Source organism: Carettochelys insculpta, chromosome 5 (genome assembly GCF_033958435.1).
Source record: "Carettochelys insculpta isolate YL-2023 chromosome 5, ASM3395843v1, whole genome shotgun sequence".
In the NCBI taxonomy this organism is placed as follows: domain Eukaryota; kingdom Metazoa; phylum Chordata; order Testudines; family Carettochelyidae; genus Carettochelys; species Carettochelys insculpta.
Window position 1 is genome coordinate 37,864,196 of NC_134141.1, and position 16,442 is coordinate 37,880,637.

The 16,442-nt window shown below is 39.6% G+C and overlaps 1 protein-coding gene across 1 annotated transcript in view; it reads right to left on the reverse strand.

Moving 5' to 3' along the window:
- Positions 1–6,031: 6,031 nt before the first annotated feature.
- Positions 6,032–16,442, reverse strand: part of MLLT3 (MLLT3 super elongation complex subunit) — a 210,343-nt gene continuing 199,932 nt past the window's right edge. The window contains exon 12 of the mRNA XM_074994105.1: positions 6,032–8,737. Within this exon, the coding sequence (XP_074850206.1) occupies positions 8,606–8,737 (132 nt within the window). The 3' untranslated portion in view covers positions 6,032–8,605. The remainder of the gene's footprint in view (positions 8,738–16,442) is intronic.

The following is a 16,442-nucleotide window of genomic DNA, read 5'->3' on the forward strand; positions in this document are numbered from 1 at the left end:
TAAAATGTGGATTAGGAAAGAAAATCAGGCAGTATAGTGTGACTGTAAATGTTGGAGATTTCCTTGGACAAAAACTGGGCGAGATCTTACAATGACTCTATCCTGCATTCTGAGACATGAGCAGGCTTCATGGCTGTCAATGTAAGGATGAGTAAGATTACTGTCAGCAGCTCACTGATCTTAGAGATAATTCTTATTGCTTCAGAGGGAGTAAAGTAGTCCAGTATTGCAAAACCTGGAGCTGTGAATGGTGAAAGGAGTGCTTGGACTGCCTAGACAGAAAACCCCTTCCATTTGACCTTGAATTTCAGTTTGGTCCGAAGTTTTTCTGCTTTGTAGCTAAATGTCTGTCCCATAACTACATGTCTGCCATAAAGATGATGTGGTCCATACCTTGCTTTAATTTCCTCAACTTCCTAGGTATAACATGTATCAGAGGAAACAGCTGGAATCCACAAGAATGAAAAAGACATCTGTTGAAGTTGGGTGCATGTATTCTTTGGGATAGAAGCCCTGGCAGTTGAAGTGACATGTCACAAACAGGCCCACTTGTGTAAACCCTCATCTGTGAAAGAAGGCGGCCCTAAGGGACCATCCAAGGAGTCTCAACCAAGTCTCTGCTGAGCTGATCTACATTCAAGGAAGAGGAAGGCCCAGAAACACCAAACCTAGAGATGTATGGCTTCCTGGCAGAACGGTGAGGACTTGGTTGTGCTGTGTCCCTGCCGGTGTAATGCATCACTGTGACGTTGTCTATACGCACTTGTGAGATAGATTATTAAGTTCATGAGAACAATGATAGTCACCACTGTATTCCTCCAAAAGTTGAGGCTGGAACAGAGACTCAGATGGCTGAAGCTGGATGGGAATCTGGCTTGAGACACTGTAAAGATGTAAAAACAAAAAGCAGTCAAGTAGCACTTGAACGACTAACAAAATAATTTATTCGGTGAGCCTTCGAGGGACAGACCCACTTCTTCAGACCATAGCCAGACCAGAACAGACTCAATATTTAAGGCGCAGAGAACCAAAAACAGTAAGCAAGGAGTACAAATCAGAAAAAAAAAGATGATTTGGTCACCTTGATTTTTTTTTCTGATTTGTCCTCCTTGCTTACTGTTTTTGGTTCTCTGTGCCTTAAATATTGAGTCTGTTCTGGTCTGGCTATGGTCTGAAGAAGAGGGTCTGTCCCTCGAAAGCTCACCTAATAAATTATTTTGCTAGTCGTTAAAGTGCTACTTGACTGCTTTTTGTTTTGATAGTGTATAGACTAGCACGGCTCCCTCTCTGTTTCTATTCAACTTGTAAAGATGTAGATTTCATTGTGTACTGATTCACCCCCAGTGGGACCAGTACAGCCAGCTCTGATAGTGGGAGTGTGGAGACAAACATATAGCTGACTAACATGTGAGTGATTCCCTGACCATCTTCTGGTATCCCTCAAGGATTTGTCCCTTGACTCTCTGCCACACTCCCATTAAGGTGGTATATATCAGGAAGTAAACTCTGCTTTGTCCCTTTGAGGAGCAAAATGAATACACTTCTTCAAGCACAGCACAGCACAGCACTGGTTCTGTCAGGCCTGTGTTGCTGTGGTATTACTGCAATGGATGATTTGATGATAATCTTCCATAGCATCTCAATGAGAAGTGAATATAAAATTGGCACCATGAAAAGATCTTTGGACACCAAGCAATGCAGGGGTGCCAATGTAAAATGCCTTCAAACTACCTTGGGTGTAGTCTTGGCCAGTACCAAGGAGGTGGCTAAGTAACAAAGAGTGGCTCTTGCTACTCAGGTAGCTAATATAGGAGTTCCTAAAGCAGATTTGCAGCATGCCATGGTATTTTCTGCCAGTGATTTTGATATGTTTCCACTGAAGTCAAAGGCAACATGAACCTTGGTATGATATAGACTGTTAGTGCTGGCTTGGGTTTTGGTGAAGGTGGCTATAGTGAAATCCTAATTACAGAAGCGCATCAGCTAAATTACTGGGAGAAAGATTCAGTCCTGGAAAAGCAGATGGCAAGAAGAAATTGAGTGTGAGCTGTGATCCTTGTAGTTTTGGCTATGAGTGGGTGGTCAGGATCATACCTAACCCCAGCAGATAATGCTATTCAAAAGAATCTGATCTCACACACATTGGTGCCAAGCGAGGAAACTGTGCACTGAATTATTCCAGGTACAGAATGTAGATCTTGTGAACAGCAATCCAGTACCTCAAGTGGAAGACCAAAGATTGGTTTTTTGTTTTAATAGTATATAGACTAGCACGGCTTTTTCTCTGTTACTTTACAAAAGAGCTTAACCTATGTAACTCAAGACACTTTTTAATGAGATACCCTACTCTGAAAAGAATACCGAGATAATATGCAAAAGCATCTAGGAATCCCCACTTGTGATATCCTGCTGTGGGCTCTACAAAATATCAGGATGGTTCTTTCACTGCAGACTGATATATGTACTTCAGCTTGTGTTAGTGAATTGTGCTAATAAAGAGCGATGCTATAGTGAACAATCATACTTTTAAGCGTAGCACGAAAAGGTAACAACTTTAAAAGACGACACTCCAGACTGAAAACACTAAGAAACTGAATCGGAATAAAATAGGAAAAAACGCCTACATTCCATGTTACTAATACTCCCCACAAATGACAACCTGAAAAATCAAACAACACTAAATCCATATATGATTACTACTATGAAGACTAGAGACTCAAATATTTAAATGAATAAGGAAAGTTTCGGCTTAGACTCGGAGAACAAAGCTAATGGAAAGCTGCCTTATGCTGGAGAGCCTTGGATGACACTGGCGGAGCCTGTCATGAAGGTCTCCCTCCACTCCTCAAAAATGAAGCCATCCTGCTATATTTAGCACTATTTTCTAGACCACCCACTCAGACATGGATACACTAACCACATGTGCTAGGAATGTCTGTCCTACACTGAAATCAGTATCACCATTACAACCTTATTACTTGCACAGCTGGGCTTTTAGTACAACTCATTTGTTTTATCTTTTCAATACCTTTCATTTCTTAAAGGTTTGTGTGTATTCCCTCTTTTAGCCTTTATAAACTTTTGGAAATTGTTTAAAGGGAAAAATTGCAGAGAAAAATGTTTGGGTCATCTTTCTTTCCCCTTTGGCGGAGAACAGCTTTATTTCTAGCTCTTAATGGAAACATATAACTGACAACTTAGCGGACCTCCTATTTCCTAGACACAGATCTTATATTCTCTTTGCATCCAGTGGCAATGATGAAAGGTAGCAATTTATGTCATATTCTTATAAGAGACGAGGGCAAAGTGTATTAATGGAAGGACCAGCTTTACAGCACAGTTTGGGTGAAAACATAAGAAAACACATATCCTATTTGAGGAGACATCCAAGCGCAGGCAGTTTCCAGTTTAGCTGCCCTCGTCATGATGAAAATGCATCTCCTCTTGCATTCTCTTCATCAACATTTTACTTTGCTGCTTTCATATTCGGGGTGGAAAAAACTACAATGCACATATATTGCTTTATGGCACAATGAATAAGATGCAGGAGGAGCAAATAGATTAGCTAATACTCACCATAAATGCTTATCAGATATTAGTATCTCAAATCCATTTAATGATAACTCAGATGTTTGTATCCTCTTGCAAATCATGTAACCCTCAAATACTTTTAAGGTCAACAACCCCCCAGTTATACCAATCAGGCACTGAAAAGCCTCCATACTAAATACCGCGTGTCTTGCTATATTAAACACTCTCGGTGCATATCAGCAAAAAGTATGTTTCACATTAATGTAAAAGGATCATATTCAACCTCTTCACATTTCTTAAATCAAAACTGAGAAGGCATTGTTCTTGTTGTGGTAATATTTCTCCTTCCAGTATAGTATCACTGGCACTTTTTGCTGCTCAGGTAGATGCAGGGCCCTTGTATAATTGTGCTTTGATGTAAATTTGTCTCATGAGGCCAGCCTTGTAAACTTACTTATTCTAACAGTACTAATGTGCTCATTAAGTCACATGCACACAACAAAATGCTTCAGAAATATGAGTTGGAGTCCCATCAGCCACTGCATTTCTTAACCCTTTCATGCCCACAAGGAAATTTTCCAGGTACATTGTGTAGAACTGGGAAATGGAAACTGACATAAAAAGTGCTAGGGAATTATTGTTAAGACAACAAACATGAAGCACAATACATACCGTTTAAAAATCAGGAACACTGGTGAAGTTTTCCTAATGAAAGACATCTGTCTTGCACTTGTTCCTTTTTAGAATAAGCTTTATGTTATTTATTTTTATAGTGCCTGATAGCTTCTGCCATGGTGAAGGGCCTGTCGGAATTTCCATCATAAGCCTCAGTTTCAGTTTACTGCAGTGGGAGTGCCAAAATACATATTTACATTTAGACAGGAGCATCTTTGTCTTTGTGATTTAAAATCCACTCTCTAAATATCCTGTAAATACCAATTGGATGAAACAGCAATAAGTGACTGAGTAAATGAAATGATTTGGAGTGGGATCTAAGTCAACTCCAGGTTAGTATCAAGCTGTTGAAATCTGTGGACCAACACACACAAATACAGATTGAAATACAAGCCTGCTGACTGTTATGGTACACACAGTTAAAACAAGAAAATGACAGAAGATAGAAAAGTAATCCAGATGGAACAAAGAAATATAACATGAGAGCAAATCAAACATCCTACTCCTGACACTGCTTGGATGAGATAACGCACAAGACAATGAAAAGGACAAGTTCCTTTATAGATCTCTAACTAGTTTCCCCAACAGTTCTGCAAGCTCCAAGTAACAGGGTTTGAAATTTAAGAGGTATTTCAAGAGGTCAGAACAGTAACGAAGAAATTTCAGATAGTTATACTTTTCACTGACTTGAAGCAGACTATCACATACTTCATTATGAAAAAACAAAATTCTGTTCTAAGCACCTCTTCTCTTACAAAGTGCTAATAAAATATCAAATTGGGTCTCTCCAACCACAAGTGCCGTATCTGCTTTACTTTTTAAATTAAAAAGATAGACTTGGCATACATAATAAAAAGGGACAAATTCACAGAGGAAAATAAAACAGCTCTTACAATTCAAAGGCAAAAAAAAGCAGTCCTGTACAACTTAAAGACTAACAATATTATTTATTAGGTGATGAGCTTTTGTGGGACAGACCCACTTCTGCAGAACTGGAGATTAATTGATAACAGAGAAAAAGAATGGATAGGGAAAAAAATGAAAAATCAGTTAGATAGGGGAAAGGAAGAAGGAGTGGGGAAAGAAAAAAAAAGTCTGCAAATATCTATTAAGTTAAGTGGGATGCCGGCTATCACTGCAAATATCAAAGGTGGGGATATTGTCCTTGTAATGCATAGGATAATTGAAATCTTCATTGAGTCATCAATGGGAATTAGACTCATGGGTAGCAAATATATTTCAAACTTGGGGACACCCAACTATAGATCTGTTTGGTATGAACAACACAAAGTGTCCCAAACTGTGCTCTTGACTGAGCAGGTCTCGGCAAGAACTGTGATTCTTTACCTGTCCAGGATTTAAAGAATCTCTTAAAAGTTGCCCATATAAAAAATTCTACAAAAATATCCACAATTTCAAGATAAACAATGTCTTGAATATTTTTATAGGGTCAAATGTATCCAAGTTTTTAAAAACAGTTTGTTTAGTTCAGTAGTCTTGTAAATTGAGGAGTTAAAATTCACCTATATACTCTTTTGGCTCATGATGTATGTTCCAAAATCCCCTCATATTTGTGATATTTGACAGTTGCATTCGTAGAGCAATTAAATTGCTTGCTGCTAACTTTGTCTGGTCAACTTAATCCATTATCCAAATTTATTTTGTTAAATTTGTTTTCAATAGCTAGGCACTAAAGGAAATGCTCAGCCCTTTAACTGCAAGGGAATAAAAGCTACTGTAGCTATTGTTAGAGCATATGTAAAAACAAACATTTTAATTGGTCTAAAAGATTAATGCTCATAAATGTGATTGACTTAGCTAAGGTTCTTATGATTTTTCTTTTAAGAGAAAATGACTATTGGAAATGAATTGAAAAAAAGATTTATTTTGTTTCTCCATACAAAATTGGATGAAAATAGCTAATGCAAAACTTTTTTGTATTGTAAAGGAGAGCAACACTTAGTGACTCTTATTCTATCAGAATTTTGTGGAAAACTCACAGTACAGTTAACACAGACAAAACGCAGCTGCAGTCTGCATATTTCCCCTTTCCCTCCCAATTTTATCAAATTAGAGCACTAAGATATATTTAGGGATGATCAAGGATTTATATGAAATTCAGTGGTGAAGTTGTTTTTATTGCAATAGTCTCCCTTTTATATTGACTTCCCTACCCTACTACCCGCATTCATATGTATAATAGAGTGTGGCTAGTGTTTTTATGGGTAGCGTGACTTATTTCACTGGCTAATTAATACAACAGGGTATTCAATTCATATTAATAGAAATCTTCAGCTCTTCCCCACCTGGAGTTTAAGAGTTTTTACCACAAAATTTAGTTAGAAAAGTCTAAATGGATCAGACTCCATATGTATCATATTTAACTGAAAAGATAGTAAGGTCAACGCGCACTGTTAGTTCAACGACTTTTCTAAAGATTGCTTTTCGATTTTAAAACGTTTCCATATAAAATGTTGACAAAAATTAAAGTTAACATGCCATATGCCTCCTCCACCCTTCCACCATCATCCTCCCAATATCAAATGATTTAAAGACATTTTCCCTAACAATTGCACATTGAGACACGGACTTAACAACATAATGCTTCAAGTATGTTTCATGCCAATCGTCAATAGGAGTCATAACATTACTGAAAAAAAGTACACTTGTTCTTTTGGAAGCCTGAATAATTTTCAACTGGAGCATGGTTAAACATCATAAAATTACAACAAAAAAAAAAAACCTGAAAAAACTCAACATAAAATATATGACCTTCTTTGGACTTAAAGAAACAGTATTAATCATTCCTATTTGAATATGAAGAAAATCAGAGCAGGAGTTTAGTTTCACTGTACTGCACAAAACCATGTACATGAAACAATAAAACATTAGATACTACCGCTGTTCAGCTGTGTCAGAATATACTACATCTGGCATGTATGCATACCTGGGAAATATATGAGCCTCTCTGCAAACATGTTTTCCTAAGGCTGAACAAACCTCTGAATCCAGAAGTATTTCTTAATTGTGTTCCCTTTTCATCAAGATCAGGAGTTTAGATTTCCATCAAAACGTGATCATTATCATGAAATCACAAAGCATTGGTTTCAAACTATTTGTAAATTCCCTGGTTTACAAATGTATGAGAAAGAGATCTTACTTTAAGGAAGTGCACATTGAAGAGCATTTGCTTTCACAGACAAGAAATCCTTCTGGAAACAAACAGATTACTCAACAGATACTAAAATTTGGAACTTATAAACATCTATGTATCTATATAAATATAGATATTCATTGCAACAAGTCAGTGTATAACAACGAATGTATTTTTTCAAAGAAAGGATTTTAATTTATCAGATGTAAAAAAAACCCCAAAGTCTAAGCAGACCATGGATTGTATGAACAAACAAAAATATTATGTCAACGGTATTTATGGTAAAGGTGAGTTACACTGGCAGCAGAAGAGTATTGAAACTCACAGTAATAAATAGCTCCAAATTAAGAATTTTCTACAACATTTCCTTAGAAAACAGGACCAGCATTCCGCCTTTTATGGTGATCCTGTAGAACACCTTCACTTTATATATATCTAATATTATAACATTAAAACAGACACAAGAATGTTGATGACAAACAATGCTGGATTCAGGACAGTATACAGTAACACTTTTTTGTTACAAGTCCTACTGGTTTATTGACTAAGGCTAGACAGCAAGTCATGTGATCCTATTTGGTGCATTTTTTTTTTTAATCATGGTCCAAGATCAATAAATGGATCGAGCCAAGGACCTGTGGTCCAACCCACTGTGGCAGAATGGAGACAAACATTAGGGCCACTTTTTGGTCCCCCACTTTGTACCTTGTTTCCTGGAACTGCAAAAGTGGAAACAAGAGTATAGTGTTTTAAGAAAAAGTCAAAAGTAAGTGGCATTTTAACTCACGAAAGGTTACTAGGCTTGTGATGGTGCTGTATCAAAGGAGCGTACATGGAACCCGAGTACTTGTAACATCTGGTAGTGTCATTCCTTCAATGACTTCAGAATATACGTATGCAATAATAAATAGATCAGTTATGTAGTAAGGCAGTGTGTTGAACATGCATTCGTCCTGTGGACTGGACCACCACCGAGAGATGCATGATACCATACACATTCATTAAGAACAAGTTTTTCTGTGGGTTTTTTTCAAGGCTATCCAGGCTAACTCTTCCAGAGCATTTCCTTGGTGAGAAGAGCGATCCTCTGAGTCTTGTCACTATTCCTCTCCTTTATCAAGAGATGATGACTGGCTTTAAAGAAAAATAAAGCTGCAGAGGGTTGGTTTATTTTTTTCCATGTTGGTTGCATCATTTAGAATGTTTTATTAAAAACAGTTTTTGATGCAGCCAGATGCTGTATCCTCAGGATGCTCCAGATGTTTCCAGGTAACTCTGTAGTTTACGGACTGTGGTTTTATCCAGTGAGCAAAGATCAAAGTCAAAGGTTGTGTTTGTGATATGAAAGTGTCCAGTTTCTTCTATAAGGTTTACGATCTGAGAGAAGAATGAGAAAGAATATTCAGGTAAGAATTCTACCCATTTCATATTTTTAGGACATACTGAACAACTGAACGCTGCAGCGAAAGAAACTATAAAATAATTAGTAACAGAGAGGGAGCCGTGCTAGTCTATATACTATCAAAACAAAAAAAGCAGTCCAGTAGCACTTTAAAGACTAACAAAGTAAGTTATTAGGTGAGCTTTTGTGGGACAAACCCACTTTTTCAGATCATATCTGTACCACAACAATTACAGTGTGAAGAATATGAACATGTCCACAAGACCACAGTTCCAAAATAACAAATGGAATAAAATCAAAACCTTGTACATGAAATTCCCCTTCCCTTCCTCTGCTGAAGTTCTAGTAGTTTTGACAAAATAGAATCTTAACTCAAAACTATACCTGTTTGTTTCCGCAGATCATAACCAATAAGGGTGTCTAAAACTCAGGCCAAACTCCAGCTTCAGTTCATTTCCAGCTGGAATTAGCACTTAATTACTAGCTCTGAGAACAAAAAATTGTTTTAATCTTAAAAATCTCTGGGTTTTAACAGGTTGCTAATTCTTTTTAGGAATGTGTGCAGGTAAAAAATTCATCTAGTACACTGATCTGGCTTATAATAGGAATTGTGTTTATTATAGGAAGTATTTGATATTAACCCTTTTGGAAGTACAAACATTTGTAATACGTTTAACTTTTAACTGGAGGAAAAAGATCAAGGGGATTTATTAGATGGAAATTAAGTAGCACAAGCTATGACAAAATGGTGAAAAAAGAATGAAAGAGGCACTAGCTTAAATTAGGGCAATAAACATACTTACATTTAAACTAAATGTAAATCTCTCTCTCTCTTGCTCTCTCTCTCCCCTAAACGTAGATTGTAAATTGTTTTGAGAGTGAGTTTCTACAAAACCTACCATAAAAGGAATCCTGGTCCACCTAGGGACACCAAACAAATAAATAAATAAAATATAGGATACATAATACCACACATACATGCTTATAAAATGTCTTATGGTGCCTGTTTTCCCATATAGGGAGCTAGGTTACTGGACATGCAGAGAATGTTATCAAGCTTGTTATGTAATGCTTGGCCTTTGCTAACTGCTGCACTCCCACTTGCTCTTGGAGAAGGGGGAACAAGCTTTGCATAATAGTTACCAGTTTAAAACAAAACTTGACAAGAACCCAAACTCAGTCACAATGGAAAGCTCAACAGGTCTTTCATCAGTTAATTGCAGGAATATCTGCTACAAGTTTTGAAACAACTCTGTATCAAATATAATATATTTAAAAGAACAGGTGTTTAATCCACAAACTCATTTCATTAGGAAGACAAGGAGAAACTCCTTTTCGCTGCACATACAAATATTGTTCAGATTACCTAATGCTTAGACATGTCCAGTCAGAAAAGAGGTGGTACGGCTCCTCCTGGAATGGCAGAGGACCAGCGGCAATAGGTCTGCAGAAATTTTCATGGTAACCAGAATGCCCAGAGATCACATTGCTCCCTGCTACCTGTCTAAGGTACTAGGAGAAGTTTGGGTGGGGGAGGGATGTTGGCTCTAGGAGGGAGTCTTGGTGCTCGATATAGGGTCTGGGATGGGGCAGGGACCTGGGGTCAGATGGAGGTGCAGGCTCTGGGAGGGGTCTGCGTGTAGGAGGGGGGGTGAGAAGTTGGGCCCTGGGAGGGATTGTGGGTCTAGGGGTTAGGTTGGGTGCAGGCTCTGGTGTTTGTTTGTTTGTTTTTTTTTTTTTTTTTTTTTTTTTTCTTTTTATACAGGGGATTGGGCTGCAGGATGAGTTTCAGGCTCTGGGAGAGAGTTGGGGTACAGGAAAGGATGAGGCGTTGGTTTCTGCAAAGGACGGTGGGTTTGGGCTTTGGGCCAGGGATACAGGATAGGGGGTATAGGCTTGGTGGGAGGGTGGTGGGGGATGCTGCACTTACCTGCGGCAGTGAGTCTGGGAGGTGGGCAGGAGTGTCTGCACAAGGCTGCCCACCTACAGTCCCCACTCCCTCCCTTCTCCATGCACCCCCCCAGTCCCATCTGCTGCCTCCCTACCCCCATCCATCCCCCCAGCCTGCCTGCTCCCCACAGAAGCCTGAAAAAAGGCCAAGGTCTCCCACTGCCAGCACCAGCAGCACCGCAGAGCTAAAGCAGATTCCGGCACGTCCCTGTGGCCTGGGAGAGGGCAGGGTGTCTCTGTGTGCTGGTCTCAGGACTCTGCAATGGGAGCAGCACTTAGACAACCCCTCACCCCAAGGGCTGCATATGTGGAGTCATCAGCTAGAAACTGCTCTGGCCTCACTGCGAAGCCAGTGGGGGCACGCAGGCTGCTTTAAATTACCTAGGGCAGCAGATGGGCTGGGGATACTCAGGGAGGGGGAGGAAGTGGAACCAGGGGAGAGATTGGATCCTAAACTGTGGTCCTGAGCCAGGCCCGGAACAGGAATATTCCTGGAGCCTGGACACTGTGGGCCCATGGAACTCACTGTCTGTGCAAAGGACATAAGTGAGCTAGTTCACGTCACACTAAGGCTGTGTCTACATTAGAAGCACCTGTCTACGGAAATTACTGTCAGAAGAGATGTTCTGGCAAAACTTCTGTCACCAGATCATGTCAACACATAAAAGCGAACTGATCTTTTGATCCGCTCTGCCAACAAAAGTGCCTCTTGGAGCATCTACACGGCTTTTTTGTTGACAGTTTCTGTCTACAAAATGCATTGTGTGGGTAGGTGCTCCATGAGTTTTCAACAAAACTCTAGTGCAGACATAGCCTAAGTAAATTACCATTTATGTCTGGAAAGAGAAGTTATGCTACAAATAGATTTTCAATCAGATATAACACTGAATTAGACTGTGCTATATGTTGTGTACCTGGACAGATTAGTCACACTTAGGAAACCAATAATATTATTATTAAACGCAGACAGCCAGGAAGGGGTAACTGGTGCACCTACTTTCCTATAGCACACCTCTTTCAACAGGCACACTGAAGGAGATGCGGTACCATGGCAGCAACAACCCTGATGAATCTACAATCACATTGTACCCCAACTTCAAACATTACAACCCCTAATTTTTCTGAGTTGCATTTTTTGAAAAAAGGCAAGGCCACTAAGTGTCAGTAATTTCTAATTTGTCTAAAGAAACTTCATTTTCTGCTGCAGAGTTAATTCTCACAACTCTGGTCCTGGACAGTGAGATGACTGATTGGAAATTATCTGCAGTAAGAATTTCCTTGAAAACAAAAAGACACAAAAATGTCATGCTTACAGTGTGAATTTTTATAGCAGCATTACTGAGGTCATGCAACTCTGTTTTAGCCAACTGGATTATGCTTGGCAACCCAAAAGTGTAACAAATAGAATTTTGTGGATTTTATAGAGCAAAGCCTTCACACTCAATTTTGGGATGAGAGGAAGGGGGAAATGAACAAACAAACATATATTTCATTTTTTGAGGAAGGGGAAAAACAACCCCTTTGTGCAGTATATTAAAAGCAAAAGGTTCAGTTAAAATGTCTTTTTCCCTGAGAGTTTTGAGAGCACTTGAAACTTGTTTGCATAATACTATTTAGCTATTCTACAAATGCAATGGTCAAATGTTACAGATGTGAGGGGATTTTGGAATATATAACAGGAGACAGAGTATAGAGGTGAATTTAGTTCTGCAAATTTACAAGACTAAGGAACTAAACTATTTTTAAAAAGTTGGGTAAATTTGTCACTTGTAAAAATATTCGAGACATGGCTTATTTTGAAACTATGCATATTTTTGTAGAATTTTTAATATGGGCAATTGTTAAGAGAGTCTTCAAATACTGGACAGGTCAAGAATCAAAGTTCTTGCCTAGATCTGCTCGGTCGAGTGCACTGTTTGGGGCATTTTGTTGTTGTCCATATCGTATAATTGGATATCCCCAAGTTTGAAATACCTGTGAGTCTAATTCCCATTCATGGTTGTGGTGTAAATTCCTGCAGAGCTTGTGGGCAATTGCATTCTGTTTGCCAGGGAGGTAAGTAGCCATTGCTGTGCATTGTTTCCTGTGCAAAAGTCCCAGAGATGGATAGTTTCTGCACATAATTGGTATGCATGTTCTCTGCCCTGGTGATTTAAGTAATGCATGACACTTGAATTCTCCATGAATATTTTGATGTCATATTTGTTGCTCATCAGCGGTTGGAAGTGTTAACATGCCCTCCACACCTTGCTCAGTTCTAGAATGTTGATGTATAATGTTGCCTCCTCTGGAAGCTAGCGTCCTTGGATTTTATGTTGTCCTGCATGGGCTCCCTACCCCGTAGGGATGCATCTGTTGTGATTGCTAATGTCGGCATTTGTGCTGCAATGGGAATACCCTGGTAGACAGTGTGAGGGTGAGTCCACAAGTTTAGGGATACTTTGACCCCCTGCAGCATACTCATTTTTTTGTGAGTAGTGTATCTGTGTGGTTTGTAGATGAGATGGTGTTTAGCCATGCCTGGAGATCTCACATATGGAGCCTGGGGTAATTCACCATGAAGGTGGTGGTTGCCATGTGGCCTAAAATTTGCAGGCATTGTTTCGCTGTGACCCAAGGGCTCTGCTGGATGGTATTTGAGGCTAGCGATGTGATGCCTCTCCAGGGGAAGTACTAGTCTGGCCTGGATGGTACCCAAGTGTGTCCCTATGACATCCAGTTTTTGTGCAGAAGTGAGATGGTACTTGAGGAAGTTGACCTGGAACCATAGGAACCTCCGAGTGTGTAACGTGTGCCCAATTGCATGCTTTGCCTCCTGGGCTGAGGATGCTACTATCAGGCAGTTATAATGACAGGGAAAGATTTTTATATCCATTTTGCACACGTGGGTGGCTACTGTAAAGACACTTGGGGCTGTGGTCAGTCTGAATGGGAGGTCTCAGTATTGAAAGTGTTGATGTTTAAAACTGGAGGAATCGCCAATGTGCCAGATGTATTGAGAGATGAAAGTTGGCATCCTGTAGATCGAAGGACAACATCCCATCTCCTTTGCTTAATAACAGGACTATTGTTGCCTGAGTGACCATCTTGAAGTGTTTGTGGTGTACGTATTTCTTTATATGCTCAGATTCAGTATAGATCTCCATCCTCTGCTTTTCTTCGTGGTGAGAAAGTAGTATCTGGAATAGAAACCTGTGTTGCATGGACACCTATTGCCCCTAGATGGAGTAGGTGTTGGACTGCCTTTTCTAGGAGGCTTTGACGTGAAGGGTCCTTGAAGAGGGCTTGGTAGGGGGAGCAGAGAAGAAACCCTGGTTATTATTTCCAATACCCATCTGTCTGATAAGAACATAAGAACATAAGAATGGCCATACTGGGTCAGACCAAAGGTCCATCAAGCCCAGCATCCCATCTGCCGACGGTGGCCAATGCCAGGTGCCCCAGAGAAGGAGAACAGAAGACAATGATCAAGTGATTTATCTCCTGCCATCCATCTCCTGCCCTTGTTATGAAGGCTAGGGCACCATACTTTATCCCTGGCTAATAGCCATTTATGGACCTAACCTGCAAAAATTTATCAAGCTCTTTTTTAAACCCTAATAGAGTCCTGGCCTTCACAGCCTCCTCAGGCAAGGAGTTCCACAGGTTGACTGTGCGCTGTGTGAAGAAAAATTTCCTTTTATTAGTTTTGAACCTACTACCCATCAATTTCATTTGGTGTCCCCTAGTTCTTGTATTATGGGAAAAGGTAAATAATTTTTCTATATTCACTTTCTCCACACCATTCATGATTTTATATACCTCTATCATATCGCCCCTCAATCGCCTTTTTTCCAAACTGAAAAGTCCCAGTCTCTCTAGCCTCTCCCCATATGGGACTCGTTCCAAGCCCCTAATCATCTTAGTCGCCCTTTTCTGAACCTTTTCTAATGCCAATATATCTTTTTTGAGGTGAGGAGACCACATCTGCACGCAATACTCGAGATGTGGGCGTACCAGAGTTTTATATAGGGGAAGTATGATATCTTTTGTCTTATTATCGATCCCTTTTTTAATAATTCCTAACATCCTATTTGCCTTACTAACTGCCGCTGCACACTGCGTGGATGTCTTCAGAGAACTATCCACTATAACTCCAAGATCCCTTTCCTGATCTGTCGTAGCTAAATTTGACCCCATCATGTAGTACGTGTAATTTGGGTTATTTTTTCCAACATGCATTACCTTACACTTACCCACATTAAATTTCATTTGCCATTTTGCTGCCCAATCACTCAGTTTGCTGAGATCTTTTTGTAGTTCTTCACAATCCCTTTTGCTTTTGACTGTCCTGAACAACTTGGTGTCATCTGCAAACTTTGCCACCTCACTGCTTACCTCATTTTCTAGATCATTGATGAACAAGTTGAACAGGATCGGCCCCAGGACTGAGCCCTGGGGAACACCACTAGTTACCCCCCTCCATTGTGAAAATTTACCATTTATTCCAACCCTTTGTTTTCTGTCTTTTAACCAATTCCCGATCCATGAAAGGACCTTTCCTCCTATCCCATGACCCCCTAATTTACATAAAAGCCTTTGGTGTGGGACCGTATCAAAGGCTTTCTGGAAATCTAGGTATATTATGTCCACTGGGTGCCCCTTGTCCGCATGTTTATTAACCCCTTCAAAGAATTCTAATAGATTAGACAGACACGACTTCCCTCTGCAGAAACCATGCTGACTTTTGCCCAACAATTCGTGCTCTTCTATGTGCCTTGCAATTTTACTCTTTACTAGTGTTTCTACTAATTTGCCTGGTACTGATGTTAGACTTATCGGTCTATAATTGCCAGGATCTCCTCTAGAGCCTTTTTTAAATATTGGTGTTATATTGGCCGTCTTCCAGTCATTTGGTACCAAAGTGGATTTAAAGGATAGGTTACAAACCACTGTTAATAACTCCGCAATTTCACATTTGAGTTCTTTCAGAACCCTTGGGTGAATGCCGTCTGGTCCTGGAGACTTGTTACTATTCAGCTTATCAATTAATTCCAAAACCTCCTCTAATGTCACTTCAATCTGAGTGAGTTCCTCAGATTTGTTGCCTAAAAAGGCTGGCTCAGATTTAGGAACCTCTGTAACATCTTCAGCCGTGAAGACTGAAGCAAAGAAATCATTTAATCGCTCCGCAATGGCACTGTCTTCCTTGATCGCTCCTTTTATATCTTTATCATCCAAGGGCCCCACTGCTTTTTTAGCAGGCTTCCTGCTTCTAATGTATTTAAAAAACATTTTACTATCGTTTTTTGAATTTTTGGCTAGCTGTTCCTCAAACTCTTTTTTGGCTTTTCTTACTACATTATGACAGTTAATTTGGGAGTGTTTATGTTCCTTTCTATTTTCCTCACTAGGATTTGACTTCCACTTTTTAAAAGCTGCCCTTTTCTCTCTCACTGCCTTTTTAACATGGCTGTTTAGCCATGGTGGTTCTTTGTTAGGTCTCTTACTGTGTTTTTTTATTTGGGGTATACATTTAAGTTGGGCCTCTAGTATGGTGTCTTTAAACAGTTTCCATGCAGCTTCCAGGGATTTTAGTTTAATTACTCTACCTTTTAGTTTCTGTTTAACTAGCTTCCTCATTTTAGTGTAATTCCCCTTTTTGAAATTAAATGACAGAGTGTTTGACCGCTGCGGTGTTCTTCCCAACACAGGAATATTAAAAGTTATTATATTGTGGTCACTATTTCC